General features: G+C 40.3%; 1 protein-coding gene across 2 annotated transcripts in view; it reads left to right on the top strand.

Annotated features, from left to right (window-relative positions):
* dock1 (dedicator of cytokinesis 1) overlaps nt 1-23910 on the top strand; it is a 280761-nt gene that overhangs the window by 33141 nt on the left and 223710 nt on the right. Inside the window, exons 2-15 of one of the 2 annotated variants that reach the window (XM_049464935.1) lie at nt 1534-1617; nt 2899-2939; nt 3723-3778; nt 6357-6453; nt 6715-6863; nt 7876-8011; nt 11093-11250; nt 12297-12378; nt 14000-14135; nt 15807-15879; nt 17936-18075; nt 20364-20489; nt 20730-20854; nt 23529-23627. In XM_049464935.1, the coding sequence (XP_049320892.1) occupies nt 1534-1617; nt 2899-2939; nt 3723-3778; nt 6357-6453; nt 6715-6863; nt 7876-8011; nt 11093-11250; nt 12297-12378; nt 14000-14135; nt 15807-15879; nt 17936-18075; nt 20364-20489; nt 20730-20854; nt 23529-23627 (1502 nt within the window). The remainder of the gene's footprint in view (nt 1-1533; nt 1618-2898; nt 2940-3722; nt 3779-6356; nt 6454-6714; nt 6864-7875; nt 8012-11092; nt 11251-12296; nt 12379-13999; nt 14136-15806; nt 15880-17935; nt 18076-20363; nt 20490-20729; nt 20855-23528; nt 23628-23910) is intronic. The other variant, XM_049464936.1, reaches the window with a different exon arrangement.

Genomic DNA, 23910 nt, shown 5'->3' with positions numbered 1-23910 from the left:
TGTGTGAGTGGTATATTGGCTGAGTAAATCACTGGTTGTAGTGCTAAGACTCTCCATCTATTGTTTGTTGACATTGTGGTTCTGGATTAATTGGAATTTCAGCAGTTCAGTGTATAAATGGTAGATTTATGGAAATGTTCGTGTTGTGTTTTTATGAAATAAGCATTTATGAATTTGATGACTGGTTGTTTGCAGTTTTCCGGCGCTTGAGTGTAATTTATTGTGTGTAATTTCCCGGGGCTTGTGGGTAATTTATGGACTGTAATTTCTCAGTCTGCTGGTTGATCTTGTTCCTCTTGTGCTGTCCTGCACTATTATAGTGCAGTGTGAGTGAGAGTACAGTGAGGACAGTGTGAGATGAATAACTGCAGTGAATAGAGGGGAGATATTACACCTCTTTCTCTCTCTCTCTCTCTCTCTCTCTATTCTTCAGCTGTTCTTTAAAAGCAGAGTATCTTTGTGAAGTGATAGGGTGAAGAAGGGCTTCTCTCTAGCGCTGTGGAGAGGGAGGGAGAGAGAGGGAGGGAGAGAGAGGGAGGGAGAGAGAGGGAGGGAGAGAGAGGGAGGGAGAGAGGGAGGGAGAGAGAGAGGGAGAGAGAGAGGGAGAGAGAGAGGGAGAGAGAGAGAGGGAGAGAGAGAGGGAGAGAGGGAGAGAGGGAGAGAGAGAGGGAGAGAGGGAGGGAGGGAGGGAGGGAGAGAGGGATGAAAGGGTGGTCAGTGGGAGGAAAGCAGAGGTGGGGAGGAAGTCGTTTAAATGAGAAAAGACTGACGGAGATCATCCCCACTGAAGATTTTCTCCTCATATTAAAGCTACACCAGTGAGAAGGCCGGAGCCCAGTCGTGCTACATGACCGAGTTTGATTTTAAGAACCACAGTTTTAGAACTTGTTTCTCAGTCTTGAACAGTGGAAGAGTGTGTATCAGGACTGGGCAATATGTTTAAAATATGTTTAAAAATCAGTTTTTAGATAATCACAGTATTTCAAAATGCATCATTTAATGCAGAGTATAGTGACATTTATTCAGAATAAACTGCAACTCCTCCAATTAAACTGGACTAATTATGCTATTCATAATTAAATGTACAGTTGTTGGGTCAACGTTCTTTAAGCACTTAACAGGAGCCTTAACCAAGAGTCTTAAGAGTTGCTGGTTGCAGAATAGAAGAATGGCCCTTTCTATTGTCGCCTTCTAATTAAAAAAATAAAGCATGTCTGTTTTTTATTGTTTTTAGTTTATTAATATAATTTAAACATACAAACTGTCTTTTACACTGTGTCAAATTGTCTTTGTTAATGGAACAATGGAAATTCTCAAATTACCTAAAACTTTGTTTTACATTGACATCCATTGAAAGTTAAGAAGGTTTTATCTCTTTCCTGCAAAATTGTCATTTTGGAGATACATGTTTTTAATGGACAGCGATGATATGGACCTCTAACATTTACTACAGTGCGTTTAATCTCTCCTGCTGTACGATTACTGTGATTATTGATTGATTGATTGATTGTATCCGTCTCTTTCTCTCCTCAGCTATCTATAACTATGATGCTCGCAGTGAGGAGGAGCTGTCGCTGCAGATTGGAGACACAGTTCACATTCTGGAGACCTATGAAGGTGAGTCTTACCTGATACCTGTAATCTGATACCTGATGCCTGATGCACATCAGCGAAGGTTTCCTCTTTATTCACCTCCCGTTACAATCAGACGTGTTCTGTTGGTCTGTATTTTGATCGCTGTTGAGAGCTGATTGGTGCGTGAATGATTTATTAATATTTGTAATTTCGATGTGTGTTTAACTGATAAACACACATTAGACACGTGAGAACGCCTGAAATGAAACTGGCGTGAGGGAACATACATTCTCACGCTCAGGTCACATTTAGTACATTTGACTCTCTCGCTCTCTTTCTCTCTTACACTCTCTCTTTTTCTCTCTCTCTCTTGCTCTCTTATACTCTTTCTCGCTCTCTTATACTCTTTCTTGCCCTCTTTCTTTCTTGCTCTCTTTCTCGCGCTCTCACTTCTACTTCCCCTCTTTCTCTTTCTCTCGTTCTCTCTCTTGTTCTCCTCCTCACTCTCGCACTTTCTCTCTCTCTTTCTCTCTGTCTCGCTCTCTCACTTCCCCTCCCTCTCTCTTGCTCTCTCTTGCTCCCTCCCTCGCTCTCGCTCTCTCTTTTTACTCTCTCTCTTTCTCTCCTGCTCTCTCTCTGTCTCCCTATCACTCTCTCTGGCTCCTTCTCTCACTCTCTCTCTCTTTTGCTCTCCTATGCTCTTTCTCGTACTCTTTTTTTTTTTTCTTGCTCTCTTTCTCTTGCTCTCTTTCTCACTCTCACTCCCCCTTCCCTCTCTCTCTCTCTCTCTCTCTCTCTCTCCTCCTCTCACCCACAAATGATGATGGGTTTGATCGAGTCTGACACCGGCGCTTTTCTGGGGAAAATTGAGCATTATTACTTTGTCATTGACAGCAGTGCCTTCGCGCTGCTCTCGCAGGTGTAATTGCAGTCAGCCTTTCCCAAAAGCTGCCTTTTCAGCCCTGCTCCTCTCATTCTTTTCAGCAGCTTCAGTCTCTATTTTCATTATTCTACACTCTGCATCCCCTCCACATTTACATTCTGTTAAAAAGACGGTCCTCACATCGAGTCTCGGTTCAGCTGTCATGCTGTAATCTGATTGGCCCTCAGGCATATTGTAAATGGTTTGTTAAAGCTGTTAGCATTGAGCGGTTTGTTCAGGATCTCAGGGATCATGTCAAAGAGTGATTTATGAAACACGTCCCCGGCATACAAACTCTCTCCATAAACAGGAAGTGTCTGTGCAGACACAGTGTGCATAATCATATTATAATGTAATCATTCGTAGCAGCGGTAATGTTTTATACCCTCTGTTTCACGCAGGCTGGTACAGAGGAAACAGATTGAGGAGAAAGTCAAAGAAGGTGAGTTGATTTATGAGGAGCAGAGTCTCCGAACTAATTCATCTTCCACAGAAAGAGTTTAACACCTGAAACCTGGAAATCAATAAAAGATGAATTATCAGTGGGAGACAAAATCAGAGTTAAAGAATGCAGTGTAGGAGAACAGAGGTTCTAGATGATAAGAATTTTTTTGTTTTAATTGTTTTAGTTTTTAGTTTGTGCCAATTTTACATGATCTATTTATATTACCTGTCTGTCTACTCGGCTAGCTGTCTGTCTTCATTTACCTGCCTGTCTATCTGTCATATTTAATCTGTCTCTGTGTCACTGTCTGTTTATCAAACATCCATCGCTCCTTCTATCTGTTCAACTTTCTGCCTGACTGTCTTAATGTGATCTGTCTGTCTATCTGTCTCCTTCGATCCATCTGTCTGTATATCTATCTCTTTGTCTTCCTGTCTGTCCGCCTGTGTTTGTCCCTCTGTCAATCTTTCTGTCTGGTTGTCTTAATGGGATTTGTCCATCTGTGTTTTTAATCCATCTGTCTGCATGTCTTTATGTCTGTCTTTCTGTCAGCCTGTCTCTGTCCCTCTATCTTCTTATCTTTCTATCTGACTCTCTAAATGAGATTTCTATATTTCTATCCATCTTTGTGTCTGTCCATCAGTCTTTTTAATCAGTCTTTTCTTGTCTTGTCTGTTTCTGTCTATCTGACAGCTATCTGGACCTATGTGTCTGTCTGTCTATGTATTAAATTGATATAATTTCCTACCTGAAGCACGTAATCATTTATTTTGTTTGTAGGGTATATTTCCTGCCTGTTACATACATCTAAAAGAGGCTACGGTTGAGGGCAGCGGGTGAGTAATCTTACTGTTCTTTACAAAATCCCCCCAAAATAACACCTAAATTATAAAAAAAAGTAAATGATGAAATAATAATAATAAATAATAACTAAGTTAAAAAATAAAAATAAAAATAAAAGGATTCAATAAATTAAATAAAAAAAAAGTAAAATGCCAAAAGTAAAATCAATAATAAAAAAAGTAAAAGGATGAAACGAATAAAATAAATAAAAAAGGTAAAAGAAAAAAAGCTCAAATAAAACAGTTGCAGGCTTAATGAAGATGGCTAGAGAATTATAGTTTAAAATGATTAAAACTATTAGTTTAAAGGTTTAGCTTTTGATGTTTACAGGGTTTTTGGAGGTCCAAATAAAATGAGCCAAATTTTAGGAGTTTATATAAAGTGAGTTAAGACTGTGATGTAACAGTTTTGCGATTTTGTAATCTGGCTGTATTTCCGGTTCTGTATTTGGATTCTGTTTGATCTTCTTGGTTTGTCATTTCCATGTATTAAACACTCATTATTCGCTTGGCCAAGATAAGATCCAGCTAATTTGTTCTAGGGCGTCTTTAAGACAGTAGTAATTGTCTACACTGGTGTTTTGAGACAATTCCAGGAGGACTAGAAGCGTGTAAGGCGGTGTTTGTGAGAAGTTCCAGTGAACAGAGCTTTACAGAACTCTCACAGAGTTCCTATCCCTCTCTCCGCTCAGCGACTCAGGCTGATTTCAGTAGAGCTTCTCCTTTGAAAGGGTTCAGAATAAGCCAGTAGGAAATGATGCTTTATGAATAGACGTGAGGAAGGGTTTTTGGTGAGAAGCAGCTTTTGGAGATCTGGTTTTTGATTGGAGTGGAGCTGCGGCAGAGGGAGTAACAGGGAGTTAGATCCAGCGGTCGGGGTAATCAGAGCGCTGATTGAGAGCAGGTTTCAGAATCGCTGTTCTCTAAAGTGGCGGCAGCGGCGATGAACATTCATCTGAAATGACGATCTGAATGTGGCACACGGAGAAGGTCAGGATTAGCGGTGGTGAAAGCAGAATTCTTTATTAGGAGAAGATTGAAGATATGAGCTGAGGGAACTCTGAGGAGAGGCTGCTCGAATAAGAAAGAAAAAGCACATTACTTTATTATTCACACACCGCCAAAAAAATACTGCAGAAAGAAGGAAGTGTCGGACTGCAGTGCTGATCAGAAATAAGATAAAGGTGAACAGAAACAAAGAAAATTGTTTAAAAATGGTGTTTCTCAGTGTGGGGTTGGACCACCATGTTTGCTGACTCAATGAGCCAGATGTCTCAACATTTATAGAGTTGTAGAGGTTCCTAATGGTGTCCTGAGATACCGGTAATTTAATGCAGTTCCTAATTACTGAGATCAATTTATGGTAGTAAATGACCCTGATCTCTGTGAGCTCAGAACCCCCCAAAACACAGATATATTAAGGTTAAATCCTAAGTCTGTAGGAAAGTAGCTCTCTACAGTATAAACTCTCTTACTACTGAGAGAAATGCTTCATAATAATGTGATTAGGGGCCTTAAACCTCTGTATAGTACTTTAAATATGTGTATGTACACACACACTGTTTTTAATGTAGATTTATTGTAGCTACAAAGCAAATAACCAAAGCAATATATCCATATGGTCTATAGTGTGATGAAATATCTGTTCCCAGAGCTGGATATACTGTGTGCTTTGTAATGAAATATGTATGAAACAGCACAGCCCTACCCTTCTCTTCGGCCTCCAGCATCCCTACATATACAGTACAGGCCAAAAGTTTGGACCCAGCTTCTCTTTTTCAATGCATTTTCTTTTATTTTCATGACTATTTACATTGTAGATTCTCACTGAAGCATCAAAACTATGAATGAACACGTGGATTTTTATGTACTTAACAAAAAAAGGTGAAATAACTGAAACATTTCTTCAAAATAGCCCCCTTTGCTCTGATTACTGCTTTACACACTCTTGGCATCATTGTCTCAATGAGCTTCAAGAGGTGGCCACCTGAAATAAAAAGTTTTCCAGCAGTCTTGAAGGAAGGAAGGAGTTCCCAGAGGTGTTTATTAGCACTTGTTGCTCCTTTGCCTTCTTCACTCTGTGCTCCAGCTCACCCCAAACCATCTGAATTGGGTTCAGGTCCGGTGACTGTGGAGGACAGCTCATTTTGTATTAAGTACATAAAACTCCACATGTGTTGATTCATAGTTTTGATGCTTCAGTGAGAATCTACAATTTAAATAGTCATGAAAATAAAGAAAACGCATTGAAAAAGAGGTGTGTCCAAACTTTTGGCCTGGACTGTACACTATTGTTACACCCAGACATACATACACACACCTATTCATCCATCAATCCATAACAAGAAACACATACATCCTTAATAAACCCAGAAATAATCAACAGACAGGAATGAAACGTTGTGGATTGAATTGGCATCACTATACATGCCGTGATGTAAGCTTTACAGGGGTTGTGTTGCTGTACGCCCTAATCCATAACCCTAACTCTAGCATTCTGTTGGTAGCAGTGGATAGAAAGCGACATATAGAGAGATTTATTAAATTAATATTTCTAATTTTTCTGTTTTAGACCAAAGGAGACTGTGATCCCCACAGAGCTGCCCCTGGTGCACGAGGTCACCACCACTTTGCGGGAATGGGCTTCGATATGGAGGGACCTGTATGTGGTGAGTAATAGTGATCAGTGCTGTGTGTGTGTGCACATGAGTGTGTGCACATGTACATGAGTGTGTGTTTGTGTGTGTGTGTGTGTGTGTGTGTGTGACTCTTATGCTCCGTGTTGTGTGAAACTGACTGTCTCAGCAGATTAAAATTGACTCTCACTGTGTCATCGTTAACATGACGGCTTAATTAGCTCTGCACTGGATACACTGACTGTGTGTGCGCGTGTGTGTGTCTCTGTGTGTGTGTGTGTGTGTGTGTTGCAGGGTGATAAGCGGGAGATGTTTAATACGGTGAGGGATATGATCTATGATCTGATTGAGTGGAGATCTCAGATTCTGTCGGGAACTCTCCCGCAGGACGAGCTCTCAGAGCTCAAGCAGAAGGTCACCTCCAAGATCGACTACGGGAACAAGTACGTACATCTGCTTTTTACATAAATGAGTGATTACATACACTGATGTTAAAAATGATGATAAAACTGCTGCTGTCCTGTGATTTTTTTGTGTCCTGTGGACAGTAAATAATGCTGTGCTGACCAGCAGAAACTACAGGGGTTACAGGGGTTGAACAATGAAACTGAAACACCTGTCATCATTTTAGTGTGGGATTTTAGGTTTCATGGCTAAATTGGAGCAGCCTGGTGATCAATCTTCATTAATTGCACATTGCACCAGTAAGAGCAGAGTGTGAAAGTTCAATTAGCAGGGTAAGAGCACAGTTCTGCTCTAAATATTGCAATGAACACAACATTATGGGGGACATACCAGAGTTCAAAAGAGGACAAATTGTTGGTGCACGTCTTGCTGGCGCATCTGTGACCAAGACAGCAAGTCTTCGTGATGCATCAAGAGCCACGGTATCCAGCATACCACCAAGAAGCACTGACCACATCCAACAGGATTAACTGTGGACGCTGTAAGAGGAAGCTGTCTGACAGGGATGTTCGGGTGCTAACCCGGATTGTATCCAAAAACATAAAACCACGGCTGATCAAATCACGCAGAATTCAATGTACACCTCAACTCTTCTGTGTCCACCAGAACTGTCAGTCACCACAATCAATTATTGTGCTCTAAAACCAGGAGTTTCAATTTCATTGTTCAGTAATATCACTAAATAATATTTTTAATTAATTTGATTTTTTTTTTCATTTGCTTGCAGTATTGTAATCTTGAAATGAGTTTTTTTTTTATTACATATCGGCAAGAATATTGTTATGTCAAACATACTCATGAATGAAATATCATGATATTTTTCAGGGCCATATTGCCCATCCCTAATGCCTGAACAACTTCAGAATCTGAGTATCACATCCATGTTGCACCCCTGTAATTTTATAAAAAAAAAAAAAACAGCTAATGAGAATAAATATATGAATTTGATCTTCTGTAAACTCTGTTCTGTTCGGTTCTGATGGATTTCAGGGTTCTGGATCTGGATCTGGTGGTGAGAGATAAGGATGGGAACATTTTGGATCCGGACCTCACCAGCACCATCAGCCTGTTTAGAGCACATGAAGCCGCGTCCAGACAGATCGAGGAGCGAATCCAGGAGGAGAAGGTAAAGCAGAATCCAGCGCTCTGTTAACCAATCACTTTCATTTATTCAGAAAACTAAAGAGACCAGGGGTGTCCAAACTTCTGCATGTCTGAGATTCCCTCCGAAATCTGGGCCTCATTCAGAAATCCACTTTATGGACAGAAGTATTTGGGCTGCATCTTTATTTCTTCTGAAATCTGATTCAAATGCTTTTGTTGGAGTCTCAGCGAAGTTTTCAGTGAAGGCTTTCTCCTAGATCGTGAAACGTTTGCTGTGAGGATTTGATTGCATTCAGCATATTGGCATGAGGCAAAGTGAAAATAGGTTAATGTTTGTCGTATTCTTCTGCCAGTACATCTCTACAGGGAGTAGATGCACTGTATGTGTGCATTTGCAGATCTGTTTCAGTATTAAGTAAAATTTAAAGTAGATAAATGCGTTCGTTAGAAGGAGTGTCTACGAACATTTGGAACAGTGTTTTTTTTTTTCTTGTTAAAATAAAACAATGCATTTAATGCAAGTTTCTGCATAAGAGTATTTGGTTGATTCCCTGAAAAATATATTTTATTCCACAAAGAACACTGTTTGAAATAGTAAGAAAGAGTTTGAAATAAAAATGTTTGAGTGTGAAAAACCTTGATAAATAACCTTCACATCACATGAATTGACCTCATTTACAAACCATTCAATAGAAGACATTTCTTTCTAAAATCATCTTGTGCACTTTTGTAAAAAGAATCTGACATTCATCAGGGTTTATTAAAAGGGGAGATCCTTTTGTTTATTCGTTTGTTTCTTCATCTTCTCCAGTTTCTCATCTTCAGACTCTCATTTTGCATCTGATTCTGCTTCTTCTTCTTCTTGTGTGTCTTTTCTGCTTCTGCTTTTATTTCTCCTTCTGTTCCTCCTCCTCTTCTTTTCTCACCCTCCTTTATTCTCTTTTTATTTGCTTTTGCTTCATCTGCTGCTTTCTTCTCCTCCTTTCTTCTAGTTTTTTTTTTCTTGTTCTCCCTTTACTTGTTGCTTTTCTCTTCCATCACCTTTTTCCTCCTTCTTTTGGCATGTCCTGCTCCTTCTTTTCTGTCTCATCTTCAGCTTAAACACTTTCCTTCTAAAGCTTAAGACTGTTCCTCTTTTTTTATTATTTTTCTTCTGGATTTTTTACAGCTATCTTGTCCTGGACACTTTGTATACAGCTTATTAAATAGATGTACAGATAGATCAACCACCTAACAACCACCTGGGATACCAGATCAACCTCTTTGCAACACAGTAATAACTAAAGGCTGTGAGTAGGTGTGTAGAATGTGAAGGGCTCAGACTTATATTGTGAGACTCTGAAACTGGTACTGGAAATAGATTCTGGTTGAGCAGCGTCATGGAGGGGCTTAGTTTTGTGTTTTCTTGGCAAATCTTTACTGTGGCCACACGCACACACAGAGTGAGGAGCTCGGTTTTAGTCTGTCAGATCATCTTTAGTCCCCTTCACACACACTGTCGGCCCACTTGTTCTCTCGTTTTGGCTTCTTCCTTCTTCTTTCACCGTCTCAAATGCTTTCTTCTTCTTATCTCTTTCGTGTGTATATATGTATATATATATACATATATATATATATGTGTGTGTGTGTGTGTGTGTGTGTGTGTGTATATATATGTGTGTGTGTGTGTATCTGTGTGTGTGTGCTCCAGCTGCACAGACGGGGGTCTAATCTGAGAAGCAGGGATCACAAATAGACGAGCATAATAATGTCAGATGTTCTTTCAGCGGTTGACAGAGCAGATCTATTTCTATACCTGCTCTGCTCTCAGCGCAGCGTCTCTCAGTGTGGGGCTTTTCCAGCATCCTGCTTTCACACGTATGGCCTGTCATCTCCGGCAGTATTTACATTACATGATGCTGAAACGTTAGTCACAACACCAGTGTGACGTTGAAAGAAGTGGAGTCTGGCTTTAAACCCCCGTCCTCCCTCAGGCCTTTTATTCTTCAGCGTGTTTAGAAACACCAGCCTGATGCTGCTGCTGCTGCTGCTGCTGCTTTATAGGTTTTTATAATTGCTGTCTGTGTGTCTTTATCTGCTGAGACATGCTGAGCTCCTGTTGCACATTCATTTCATTTTTATCCTTCTTTTTCTTCTCGTTCTCCTGCGTCATCAATTCCTTCTCCTCTTTTTCTTCTTCTGCTGCTTCTTATTTTTCCTCTCCTCCTAAGTCTTCATCATCCTCACAGCTCAACAATAAACTGCTTGAAATTTAGCCTTTGTTAAGACAAACAATCTTCAAGCACAACTAAAATCAGATCAGACAGTTTACACAAGATGCCGTATAGATCACTCAAACCTAACAAATGGACACCTTATAACAAACGATGAAATACCTTCTTATCAACTGTGTAACACCCCACTAACTATGAAACACATCCTCATCGACTGTCCAGCCCATAACCATACAAGACAATTTTACTATCAAGAAAAGAACATAAAGGACCTTTTTGGAAAAAAACACTAGAGAAGTTTTTAAAAGTTTTTAATCACATCTTAACCTCAAACATCAAATTTAATACACATGTAGTGAGTTACATTTCCCTTATCATGCTGTAATCTTTGAGTCATCTGTACTCTTTCTAGACATATAAAACCAAGTGTACGCCACAAATAGCCAAATTTGTGCTGAAGTGGCAATAAAACTACAACAACCAACCAACCATTCATCATCATCCTCGCTGTGTAGGGCTGGGTATCGTTTAAAGGTTTTAGATACTGGTACCGGTTCAATACTTTAAATTTGGTACAGGTGCCCAAACAATAATTTTTTTTTCTATACCTTTTTTGTTCAATTTTAACCAAAAAATACTAGTATTCTATAGTACCAAGATATTTCGGTCAGTACCTTTTTGATATTGAATTTCGATACCCAGCCCTATCGCTCTGTGCTCTTTTTCCTCTCCTCCTGTTTCTTCTGTATCTCCTCTGTTCTCTTTCTATCTTTTCTATCTCTTAGTTTAATTTGAACATTATTTGACGAGCTGTTTGATGGTCCTGTGGATTGTGAGCTGAATTTAAACAGAACTGTGAATTATGAACATCTTCTCTCTGTGTTCCTCAGTCTCAGAAACAGAACATGGATCTGAGCAGACAGGCTAAGTTCGCCTCCACGCCGTCCTTCGCTCTGTTCGTTACTCTGAAGAACGTGGTGTGTAAGATCGGAGAGGACGCCGAGGTGCTGATGTCTCTCTACGACCATAACGAGTCCAAGTTCATCAGGTGAGCCTTTCAGACTAGTAGACAATTACTGACTGTGCTTCTCCCGTGACTTTGCTTCTCCCGTGACTTTGCTTCTCCCGTGACTTTGCTTCTCCCGTGACTTTGCTTCTCCCGTGACTGTGCTTCTCCCGTGACTGTGCTTCTCCCGTGACTGTGCTTCTCCCGTGACTGTGCTTCTCCCGTGACTGTGCTTCTCCCGTGACTGTGCTCCCCCGTGACTGTGCTCCCCCGTGACTGTGCTCCACCGTGACTGTGCTCTCCCGACTGTGCTGTTCATACTGTGCGCTTCGTATTGCTGTGTCCTCACTGTGCTCGTCTGGCTGTGCTCTACTAAATGTATTAATCTGAATGTGCTCTTTGGACCACACTGGTCTAAATGTTCTCCTTTAACTGTTTTTTTTTTATGTTATCTCCCCTAAATGTGCTCTTTTAGCCGTGTGCCCTGTTGTAACTGTGCTCCTCTGACTGTGCTCCGCCCCTGGGCTCTTTTAACTGAAAACTTTTGACTGTGCTGTTCTAATGATGCTTTTTGACTCTTGCTGCCCTAATTGTGCTTTTCCTACTCTGCCTGTTTCCTTCCTAGTGTGCTCTTCTGCTTCTTCTAACTGTGCTCTTCTGATTCTTCTGACTGTGCTCTTCTGCTTCTTCTAACTGTGCTCTTCTGCTTCTTCTAACTGTGCTCTTCTGCTTCTTCTAACTGTGCTCTTCTGCTTCTTCTAACTGTGCTCTTCTAATTGTGCTCTTCTGCTTCTTCTAACTGTGCTCTTCTCACTGTGCTCTTCTAACTGTGCTCTTCTCACTGTGCTCTTCTCGCTGTGCTCTTTTAATTAGTTTCTTTTGCTTTGTTGTGGTGTTTATACTACCATGTTGAATTTGACTGAATTTTCTTTTTTTTATTGTAAAATAATAAAGCGCTTTGTGGACTAAACCATATTTACTACTGAGGAAGATGGTGTTAATAAATTCCTCTGAGAAGTCTGTTATATTTCTGTTTTCTCAGGATTTACTGTTCTTACCTTTTGTTTTTCTGTGTCTTTCTCCTCCAGTGAGAATTACCTGGTGCGGTGGTCGAGCTCAGGCCTTGCCAAAGACATCGATCAGCTTCACAACCTGCGGGCTGTGTTTACAGTGCGTATATCTCCCCCCTCTCCTCTGCAGTCCTTTATAAATAAATATACTGTGCGGCCCATTAATCTGGGTTTGCTTTTTAATACGCTAAATATTCAGCGTCTTCATTTGGTGCGTGGTTGGGGTTTTGGGTGGTTCCTGTAGTTAACATTTAGCGGTTCAGCTAAGCGTGACATTTTGCCGGGGAAAGCAGCAGCAGCAGCGGGCACCCCAGTTGAGTAATTACAGTATTATAAAGTGACACTTTAATTTGTGTTCTTCTGTTGTTTTGTATACATCATAATTGCAGCGTTGCTGTGCTGTAATTACGCTTTAATTACTGGACAATTGGACAAACTACAGTGAGAGAACATGCTCCCCACCCTCCACCCACTATTGATCAGCTTATTATTGGTAGTGATTACACCGTGCTCTCTGTGGAGGGGCGTGTAGGGGACCTCTCAGACTCCTAATGGTCCCACTGAGCTGACTGAGTGGTGTTATATTGGGTTTTGAGTGTATGAATGTTTCTGTTATTCTGTCAACACTAGTGAAGTGCGTGTGTGCGTGTGTGCGTGTGTGCGTGTGTGCGTGTGTGCGTGCGTGCGTGCGTGCGTGCGTGCGTGCGTGCGTGCGTGCGTGCGTGTGTGCGTGTGTCTTTCTGAGCTCCAAACACCACGCCTCAAACCCTCCTCCAGAAAATAGAGAAGATGGTCTGTCCAATTAGACACCATTAGGACCAATTTACTCTACAGAGAGCCACTTAAGGAGAGTTTACTCACTATGGAAAAGCTCCAGTTAATGGATCAGCTGTTCCTGTCTGAGAGAGTTTAACACTGTCATCTGTGTGTGTTTCTTGTCTTTATGTTCTTTTTCTTATTTATTCTATGTTGTATATACTATATACAGCTTTATAGAAAATGAAGTGTTCACTTCAGTTTCTGAATCAGTTTCTCTGATTTTGCTATTTATAGGTTTATGTTTGAGGAAAATGAACATTGTTGTTTTATTCTATAAACTACAGACAACATTTCTCCCCAAAAAATACAAATTAAAATGAAAAGTCATTTAGAGCATTTATATGCAGAAATTGTTGTGTTCGCTGTGGTGGCGGGGGGCATTTGTTATTATAAAATTCTTATTTCTAAAAAAAGGTCGGCAAGTCTGTATTTTCTGTAAATATTCTCTTTAAAATTTGCAAGACAATGCACACTTATACACCTATAAATTGAGTAGACTGAATATAAATGTCATTTTGTAAGTTAGATATGTGTGAGGTATCTTTATTTATCAGAAAATATTCTGTTTTTAGTGTTTTTACATGCATTATTTGTTTTATTTTAGTTTCTTTTTGTGACGTTTACTTGGTGTGTGGTCTAGTTTTAGAAGTTGGATTTTGACTTAAAAATGTAATGAAGATAAATTTTATAGCTCTTTTTCAGCTCTTTGAGTTAAATGCAAACACTATATAGCTGTAGCTGATTCTGCCCTTAAAATGTTTTTTTATATTAATGTATTAATGATTTAGCTTTAACAAATATTATTACTGTTTCTTTTTGGGAAAGTAGTTTTTAACAAGTGGTGTGGTTGGTTATAATGATGGGTATGGTGGGATTGATGTGTAAGTGTGGTTGTTCTGTAGGATCTGGGCAGTGAGGATCTTAAGAGGGAGAAAATCAGCTTCGTCTGTCAGATTGTGCGAGTGGGGCGTATGGAACTGCGGGACAACAACACTAAAAAACTGACGTCTGGCCTCAGGAGACCCTTCGGAGTAGCAGGTAAACTTTCAGACTGTCTTTACAATGTTTTATTTTAGTTGGAAAGAGGTTGGCCTTCTGCTGATCCTAAATAGAGGATGTCTTTACTTTCTCCTCTGTTTTATTGGGTTAATTTTACTGTTTTAATATTTGGAGTTTTGTGAAATCATGCTCAGGTAAGCCTGACTGTTAAAAATTAAGAGGTTTATAAAACTGCGAACAGGAATAAGACTTCTTAAATCTGATTGGAAGCGTCTGTAAGAGAGTTGATGAAGAAACGGGATCTTGCTGGAGGAAGACCTTTTGTCTGAAGTCTTCTCTTCTCGCCCGACTGCGTAAATAGATTTAACTGATAATCAGGGGTTTTGAGAGCAGAATGGGGAATTAGAATGAGGAATTAGCGAGTGATTCGTCCCTGGTGGCAGAGATGACGCTCTATAGTAAACTAATCAGCCTGTCTCTCGGCCCGCTGCTCCTCACCCCGGATTCTGATTCTGAAGAGCTGATGGAGCTCCGCGAGTTCGTCTCGGAGAGAGCTTCGTTCTGAGAGTGATTGCTTTTTCCTGCAGATTAAATTTGATTAGATTAATTGTGTTTTATTTTTAAGGTTATGTTTTAAAGATTTACAAAAAAATGAAATATGAAATGTTGCAAAAAAATTGTTAATAAATCTTCTATTTGTTTAAATTGTCATTTCATCTTTTCAATCACATAAGTTAAACAAAATCACATAAGTTAAACAAAATCACATAAGTTAAACGCTGGCGCGTTGTAGCCGCTTTGTTGCCGCAGTATTGGCGCCGTGTTGCCGCGGTGTTGGCTCGGTGTTGGTGTATTGAAGGCTGCCACGTGTGTTGGCAGGGTGTTGGCGCAGTGTTAGTGTATTGATGGTGTATTGAAGGCTGGTGTGTTGATGGTTGCTGGGTTGTTGGCGGGGTGTTGGCGGGGTGTTGGCGGGGTGTTGGCGGGGTTTTGGCGGGGTGTTGGCGGGGTGTTTGCGGGGTGTTGGTGTATTGAAGGCTGGTGTGTTGATGGTGGCGGGGTGTTGGCGCGGTGGCGGGGTGTTGGTGCGGTGTCGGTGTATTGGTGCGGTGTCGGTGTATTGAAGGCTGGTGTGTGGTGGCGCGGGGTTGGTGTGTGGTGGCTCCTCAGCAGGAGCTGTAATTGTACCCTGATGGTCTGATATAAGTGATGCTGAGCGTTTCTCTCTGCGTGGGAACGGAGTACCGTGTTTGTAACTCTTCAGAAGGGACAAAAGATAAAGGGCAATGTGAAGAATGCACAAGTATCAGTTTCAACATCAAACACGTGTTTGAAGTGGAGAGGAGTCCCTATTGTCTTTTTTTTTTTTACCCCTGTTTTAACCTCTCCTCTCCCACTACAAAGACCTGAAACTGGGTCGGAGGCAGTGAGTGGATTTGAACTGGAGTGGAGGAGGTGCTTTCATCAGCTCCTGCTCCCTCCATATAAAATCATCAGGTGTCTGGCTGGATGATAAAGTGCCATCAGACCTCAAATACACAAAAAAAAAAAGTTTAGAAACAACAATTCTAAAAGTTCAGAAATCAATATTTGGTGGAATATTGATTTTATTTGAACTGTTTTCTATAATACTACTACTACTAAATAATAATAATAATAATAATAATAATAATAATAATAATGATGATAATGTATTTTCCTTTTCCACAGTAATGGATGTCACTGACATCATCACAGGCAAAATGGATGATGAGGACAAACAGCACTTCATTCCGTTTCAGCCGTGAGTATAAACACCTTACTATCACATCAACAACAGCTTTAAATATAATAAATACGGACATAAAAAAATTGAGTCATATGGCTCAGCCCCGCAGTAAACTCATGAACGTATGAACTCGGCCTTTGTTAACCTTTAAAATGCTCTCCAGCAGCAGCAGATTTAGTGCAGCTTAAAGCGACTGGGCTGAAGAAGAGCTTTATGCTGGGGGTGCCGACAGAAGCCCGGCTCCTCCTGCTCCTCCGCCTCCACCTCCGGCACCTCCCGGCTCCTCCCAACTTCTCCCGGCTCCTCCGGCTCCTCGGGGGCGAGACTCTTAATGTTCCTCTATAGTTTGAAGCCCCTGGATCCTGATTAGCTGTAGCCTGAAACACTGGAGCCGAGCTCAGTTAAGAGCAGCTCGTTAGCTCCTGTCCGTGAGGAGAATGCGAGTGGCCTTTCCTCTCTCAGGATTCCTCCTGTAATTGGAAATCCTTTAGATAGAGGCGGTTGGTCTGCAGGCCTCAGAACGTTTTCCTGCCCTGGATAAAACAGGAAGCAATTAAAGCCCCATGCGTTCCTCAGATAAGATGCGTTCCTGACACTTATGCTCCACTTTTTCTACAGTGGACTGGAGTAAATGGCATTTTTAGCAATTCAGTTTAATGTTTTAGATAGTTTTTTGGCCTCTCTGGACATTTGGTGTTTTTTGGAGCAGCTTAGCGAAGAGGAGGAGGAGGAGGAATAGGAAAAGGAGGATGTATATAGAAACGAGGAGTTAATTTGCTTTAAAGACATAATGGGCAGAAGAGGCTACAACTCATAGAGCTGCAGTTCCTTCCTGAGATGGTTTAGCTGTTCTAGAGATTTTATTTCCAACACAGAGCTATTCAGACACGCTCTTTTCTTCTTTTTAGTTTTTACAATGGTGAATACCACACTGTAAAATATATATATATATTGGCAAAAACTAGACAAATTATTCTGTATGTGTATTGATTGTTTATTTGTGTGTGTGTGTGTGTGTGTGTGTGCTTGTGTACAGTATAGAGTATAGAGCTTCAAATGAAATGCCTGATTTGTGAATGTGTGTGTGGGTGCACGTAACCTGAGATCTTATATATAAATTAATAAAAAAAACCACACAAACCCCCTACATACAGTACAAACACACATCTGAGACCAACTCCCTGCAGCTTCTACTGTCTATTTCTCTTTCTTTTTCTCTCTATCTGCCTTTCTTTCTGTAAATCTGTTTCTCTTTATTACTTTCTCCACACCTCATCCTTCTCAGCAATTACAAAGCTTCACTTTTCACTTCTTTCTTTCTTTCTTTCTTTCTTTCTTTCTTTCTTTCGACCTTTCGACTATCTACTTTTCTCTTTTCTCTGTTTATATCAGTCCTTCTTGTAGTGTATTTGTAATTCTGTCCTTCAGTATTTATTTCGGAACATGTATTTCTTTTATCTTTCAGTATACCTGTTGTTCTGGCTGTGGTGTATCTGTTCTGTTGGTATATCTGTGTCTTTTTCCTTAGTTTTTTATTTCTGGCTCATTCTTTTCTCCATCTCACCATTCACACAGCATATCACTCCACCTTTCAGTCTCTCTCTCTCTCTCTCTCTCTCTCTCTCTCTCTCTCTTGTGTTTTTATATGATGGGAGGATGGTTGGGTACAGTAGGGGTGGTAACTCTGTCTCTTCAGGCTGAATCTCTCCGTCTCTCTCTATCATCACCCTGTATCACTGTGTGCTCACAAAATAGCTTTGTCTTCTGTCATGGTATTTGCATCACTGTTTGGTCTTTTCCCTCTTTTCTCTCCCCTTCCTCCCCTTCCCTTCATCATCCTCCTCTCCTCACCTCTCGTTCTGCTCATCCTCACTCTGCTCTGTCTCTTTATTTCATCTTTTACCTCTTCCGTTTCACTTTCTCTCTTTCTCTTTGCTCTTTCTGTTTGCTTCTTTCTCAATCTTTCTCTCTCACTCCTTCTCTATCTCTCTCTCTCTTTCTTTCTCTGCCCACCCCCCCTCTCTCTCTCCCGCCCTGTGGTGTTTTGCCCGTCATCGTGTGTGAACTCCAGGCTTGCGCTGGATGACGCCATCCGCCACAGGCAGCTGAACATCTCCCGTTTTTCACCCAGGGTGGCGGGAGAGAGCGACTTCCTGCAGAGCGTCATCAACAAGGTCATCGCTGCTAAAGAGGTCAATCACAAAGGTCAAGGTAAGCTCCACCTCTGGACCACAAAAACCCCCCATGCCCAGTTTATACACCCACATTATAACCCCATGTACACGATCCTGCTGATTATAGCTGTCATTATTGGTCATATTACTAATAGAGTATTCATTTTAATTTATATGAACAGAGTAATAAAGAGTTTAATAAGGCCATCTTTTGGTCCCACAACCAGCCTGGCAGCAATATTAGGATTGGGCGATAAAATTAATATTTTATTAATATTAAGAGGATGCTACTGCAACAACATTCATTTGAATAGAATTTCAATAGAAATAATACAACAATGAATGTATAAATAATGTAAACCTTAATGCATTTTGAGATTTTAAGTGATGGGCCAACACAAAAACACAAAGTAGCACATAAGTGTGAAGTGAAACTGTAGCTCTGGCTGTATGTTTAGGGTCATCGTCTTGCTGGAAGATCTCAAGTCTTTTACAGCCTACAACAGCTTTTCTTCTTCCAGGATTGTTCTGTATTTATTTATCTCCATCCATCTTCCCTCCATCAACTCTGACCAGCTTCCTAAATCTGTTCCACAGCATGATGCTGCCACCACCATGTTTCACAGTGGGGGATGGATGGTGTGTTCAGGGTGATGAGCTGTGTTACTTTTCCACCACACATAGTGTTTTTATTTTAGCCAAAACTTTCAAAAAATTCAATTTTGGCCTCATATGATTAATCTGTACCCTCACCTGAGCTGTGGATTAGGGATTTCAGGGTGAATACTTTTGCACCTCACTCTTTTCAGATTTTTGTTTGATAAATTTTAAACCATGTATAATGTGTGTTCCAATTAACTTATGAATAAAATACAGTTACATTTTTGGTTGTAAGGTGCACTACTGTGCTACTGTATGTTGAGGCTGGGCTCTGAGGAGAGTCAGGGTGTTATTGGGACTCAGCCGCTGATCTCCGTCTCTGTGCTGAGAGATTCTGTGAGCTGCAGGTTTTTCACCAGCAGGATCTGCAAAAACACACACACTGCCTGTCTCCTGTCTCCTGTCTGTCAGACCGTCTGAAGCTCCACCGCACTAAATACCACCCCCTCCTGCAGAGAGACAGACAGAGAGAGATAGAGAGAGAGAGAGAGAGACAGATACAGAAATAGGAATTTAGAGAAAAAAAAAGGGAGACAAAAAGTGAGATACTGAGAGAGAGCGACAGGTCGGGAGACAGACAGACTCTGATTTAGATGATTTTGCGTGTCAAAGATGCTTTTCTGCTCATTGAGTCGTGAAAGCTGAGTTAATCCCTCTGGTTAATTATGGAGTATTTTAATGCTGAGGAGGTGAGTGAAGTTCAATAAGAGAAGGAAACGGTGTGAGAGATTGTGTGTGTAAGTGAGAGAGTGTGAGAGTGTGTGTGTGTATCTTACAAAAAGCATTTGATCAACGAATATCTGCTTTTATTTATAAAGTTAAATAATTTTTGACTTTTCACTAAAGATAGATTTGGTTCAAATTTATTGATAATCTTTTATTTTGCTGCTTCTTAAGTATAGAAATCTGCACCTGTGTGTTTTTACCATGATATAGTGTTTGGTACAGTGTAAAGAACAGTCGCCAAAAATGAAAAAAGAAAATATATTAAAGGTATTTGTGTGAATGTAAAATGTCCAAATCCCTTTCTGATGGTCTTGTTTTTGATAAACTGAATTCAATGTGTGTCCAAACTTTTGACTGGTGCTCTATACACACACACACACACACACACACACACACACATATATATGCACACACAAACTTAATATCTCTGAAAAAGCAACTTACAGAAAAAGTTTAATAAAAATCAGTTTAGTTAATTAATTTAAAAGCAAAAATGATGATGAAATGTTTTGTGCGATTGTGGTCATATATACATATAGTTGCAAGAAAAGTGCTTAAACTGTTGAAATTTCCTGGAATTCTGTATCATTAGTAATACAAAGCAGCCTGATTGTTGTCTAAGCCAAAAATCAGATAAAACCAGTCTAAGTAAGAGTTAAACTGGCAATCAGGCAATTTGTATTTATGCTGTGTAAACTTTTCATAATAAATGGACCAAAAGTAAATGTAATTTAATAATTTTACATTTACTTTTATTGTAATTGAGACATTTTTATCCTGTTCTGTAATGTGATGTTTTTTTTGTGGAAGCTAATATAGAAAATGATATTTGGCAGTGAAATGGTTGTATGTAATTGTGATGATTTTGTGCAGAGCTGTAATATGTATTAATCACAGATTAAAGTTAAATGTGTGTGCTCCTGTTCTTCTCCTGCTCAGGGTTATGGGTCACCTTGAAGCTGCTGCCTGGTGATATCCATCAGATCCGGAAGGATTTCCCGCACCTGGTGGATCGCTCCACCGCCGTCGCTCGCAAAATGGGCTTTCCTGAGATCATCATGCCAGGTACAGATTAATCACACTTCTTAATCACAACCTGTGATTAAATCATATGAAAAAGACGTTCAGTTTAAAGTGTTAATGATCAGATTGACGATCTCCTATTCAATTAATCTGTTAATCAGCAGTGATCAGTGATCTTTAGTGATGAGAAAAGTCTTCTGTATGTATATTTATATATAAATAATGTTAACTGGACCTTAATAAATGTTTGTTTTTATTTATTTATTTATTTTTTTGTTTCAGGTGATGTCCGTAATGACATTTATGTGACCTTGGTTCAGGGAGATTTTGATAAAGGCAGTAAGACGACGCCCAAAAACGTGGAGGTGACCATGTCCGTGTACGATGAGGACGGAAAGAGATTAGAGGTTTGTGAATTTTTCTGAAAACACTTAATATTAGTGTTTTTAGAGACACACTGTTGTACACACTGAGGATGCTTTTACACACACTTTTATATTCTGGGGTTGCATAGATAACAGTAAAAACAAATTTTTTTATTTTTTTTATTTTAGACAAACTGATTTAATTTTATTTCTTTTTTTTTTTGTGGAAAGAAAAAGAGCGCCACCTATTCTCCCAGAGACAGCAAGACAAAATTGTGCCCTCTCGGACTCTGGCTGCTGATGATAGCAAGCAGCATGACCCGGGATTCAAACCTGGCCATGCCTTAGTCTATTGGACCACGCAGAGCCCCAGTGTTTTGAAAAATAAAAAGCTTTGTCTTTAAGCTGCCGGAGTCCTGAGAGAGCACAGTTGGTCTTGCTCTCTCTGGGTGGGTACAGTACAGTAGATGGCGCTCTCTCTTTCCCCTCATCACTCCTAGGGTGATATGGAACATCACAAGGCTGCGTCTGTGAGCTGATGCATCAGAACCGAGTCGCTGCGCTTTCCTCCGATCGTTAGAGCTGTGATGCTACTCGGCAATGCTACAGAATCAGCAGCAAATAAAACAAATATAAATATAAAAAGTGTACGCCACAAAAAGCCATATATGTGCTGAAGTGGCAATAAAACCCCAACAACCACCAACCAACCTGCTTCCTCCTTTCTTCCTGTATTGTAATATAACCCTTCTGCCCTCCTTCTGGCCCTGCTAAATGTTTTATCTTTGCCTTAAATTTTTATTTGCCTCATTATTTGTAAGTCTCTTTGGATGAAACAGTCCGCTAAATACAATGTAATGTTTTTACTGTTTTAACTGTTCTGTTAAATGTTTTATTCATATTCTATCATAAAATCTGTGTATTGTTACGACTCTGAGAGACAGAACGCACGGTTTTGCTCTTCTCCTCGTCTGCCAGCTGAGCTGTCTGCTCCACACCCCCCTACCCTTTAAAGAGGTTCACTTAGAGCATGAAGCTCCACCAAACCATCTGCCCTCCTTCTGTCAGCCTTACACAACTTCTCTCTCTCTCCTTTACTCTCTCTTTCTCTCTCTAACTCTCTCTTCCCCTTACTCTCTCTCTCTAACTCTCTCTCTCTCTCTCTCCATCCAGCCATTCATCCTTCTGTCTCTGTAACCCCGGCCCCCTCCCGTTGGACGGCTGGTCAGTTAGAGCTCGTAATTGGTGCCTGTCTGAAAGCATTAGCTCTAAACTAAGTGAGGATTGACAGGGCAGGATGGTGGAAGGTGTGTAGGAGTGCTAAAGCGAGAGTGAGCGATAGTGAGCGAGAGTGACGTTCTGACTCTATGCTGAACAGGTTAAAGAGATTTAATGAGAGCTGATTGGTAGATTACTGCACTATCCTTTCCTGTCTTTGATCTTTTAGACTGTAATGAAATGAAGGGCTTTTTGCTGAAAGTTAAATTGGTGTTCCCGTCTGTCAGAGTAACTGATCTCCAGCAGGACTGATAGAAATGACTTTTTTCATGTTTAATTCTGTAGAATTCTCTCTTTCCGCAAGGAAAGTAAGTCAAAGAACTCAGTGGGCTAGATGAGAACTTTCCAGCATGGTGGAAAGTGACAGATAGTTCAGTTTAAAGTGTAAAATATGGGCTGTGAGAGTCTCAGCCGACCAACAGTGAATTTATACTTCTGTGTGAGGTCAATGCGGAGTCTTAAGAAGTAGTGTACATCGTTCCTCACAACGGAAATGTGAACGCAGGAATACAATTCTCAGCATTTCTATCACAGCTGCTGTGGTCTGTGATTTGTTGCGGTGCACAGGCACAGTTCTAGTAGTTTTTGGCATAGATTCAATTAGAAAATGCTGATGCTTTGATTTGAACTTGATGAATCCAATTTCATGCTGCTTCACCATCAGCAGCCAGAGTCTGAGAGAGCAGAATTGGGTGGTTAAATGGGCCTTTCTCTCTCCCCTCTTTATTCCTGTTGTCGTATTTGGCTGGGACAGTCGTCTGTTGGCTGAAGTTTCAAAGCTGGGGATCCGGCACTTTCCTCTAAATGTGCTTTGGCAACGTGATGATGATGCATTGGTGGCAGTTTAAAAAGAGGGAGGGTCAGTAATATCCTGGTTATCATGGTATTACAAATATCATAAATCACTAACAAAATAACAATGATGCTAAAAAAAAATCTTTGATTTAAAATCACAATATAACATGTTAATGTTATATAAATAGAACGTGTTAAGTTAAGTTGGCATCAGAGCTGGAGAAAGTGTTCACAATTCATAAGTAAAAGTATTGTGTGTCAAATGAAGGTCCTGCATAGAAGCAGGTCGTTAGTGCTATGGTTGGATGGAGCTAAGCTCTAAGCTTTATTTGGTATCAATCTGCTGATTTTTAGCACAAAATGAAGATCATTTTTAAATGGCAGCCCAATCTTTACATACAACACACTCTCTTATTTAGGATTATATTACATCTGTTTCACAGGTGTTTTTGGTAAATAATCAGTTTCTGCAGACAGAAACTAATAGTGGAGCAGAGGAATGATGGGAAGAGTGCAAGTGAGTGGTGGGTTAATTCGTTAAGCTAATTTGGGAAGAAATATTAAAAAATAAATAAATACAAAATCGATCACTTTTAAGTTGCCAGGTTGATTAATGTGTGCAACTCTGGTGTGTTTTGTACAGAACGTGATCTTCTCTGGTGCAGGAGACGAGGGGATCTCAGAGTACAAGTCTGTCATCTACTACCAGGTCAAACAGCCGCGCTGGTTTGAGACCATCAAGGTGAGTTTGGTTCAACATCCCTGATTCTGATCTTTATAGAACTGAGTGAGATAAAGGTTATAAGAAATGCAAAAGACTCGTGGAAACTGGAGAAAACTGCTACAGGAAGACGTCTGGCTGACCCACATGGAAACAGCAGCTTTAGCCTTTAGCTCAGATTAACATGATTAAGGACTGAGTCTCAGTTTCAGCAGAGAAGAGGAGAATTAGAGTAAATCTGACAGGAGAAAAACTGCAGTAATAAAGTAATTAATAAGATAAGGATAAAATTATAAAGCAGATT

This window comes from Astyanax mexicanus, chromosome 15 (genome assembly GCF_023375975.1).
Source record: "Astyanax mexicanus isolate ESR-SI-001 chromosome 15, AstMex3_surface, whole genome shotgun sequence".
In the NCBI taxonomy this organism is placed as follows: Eukaryota; Metazoa; Chordata; class Actinopteri; order Characiformes; family Acestrorhamphidae; genus Astyanax; species Astyanax mexicanus.
Note: the sequence above shows the minus strand (reverse complement) of the source record. Positions and strands in the feature narration are given on the sequence as shown.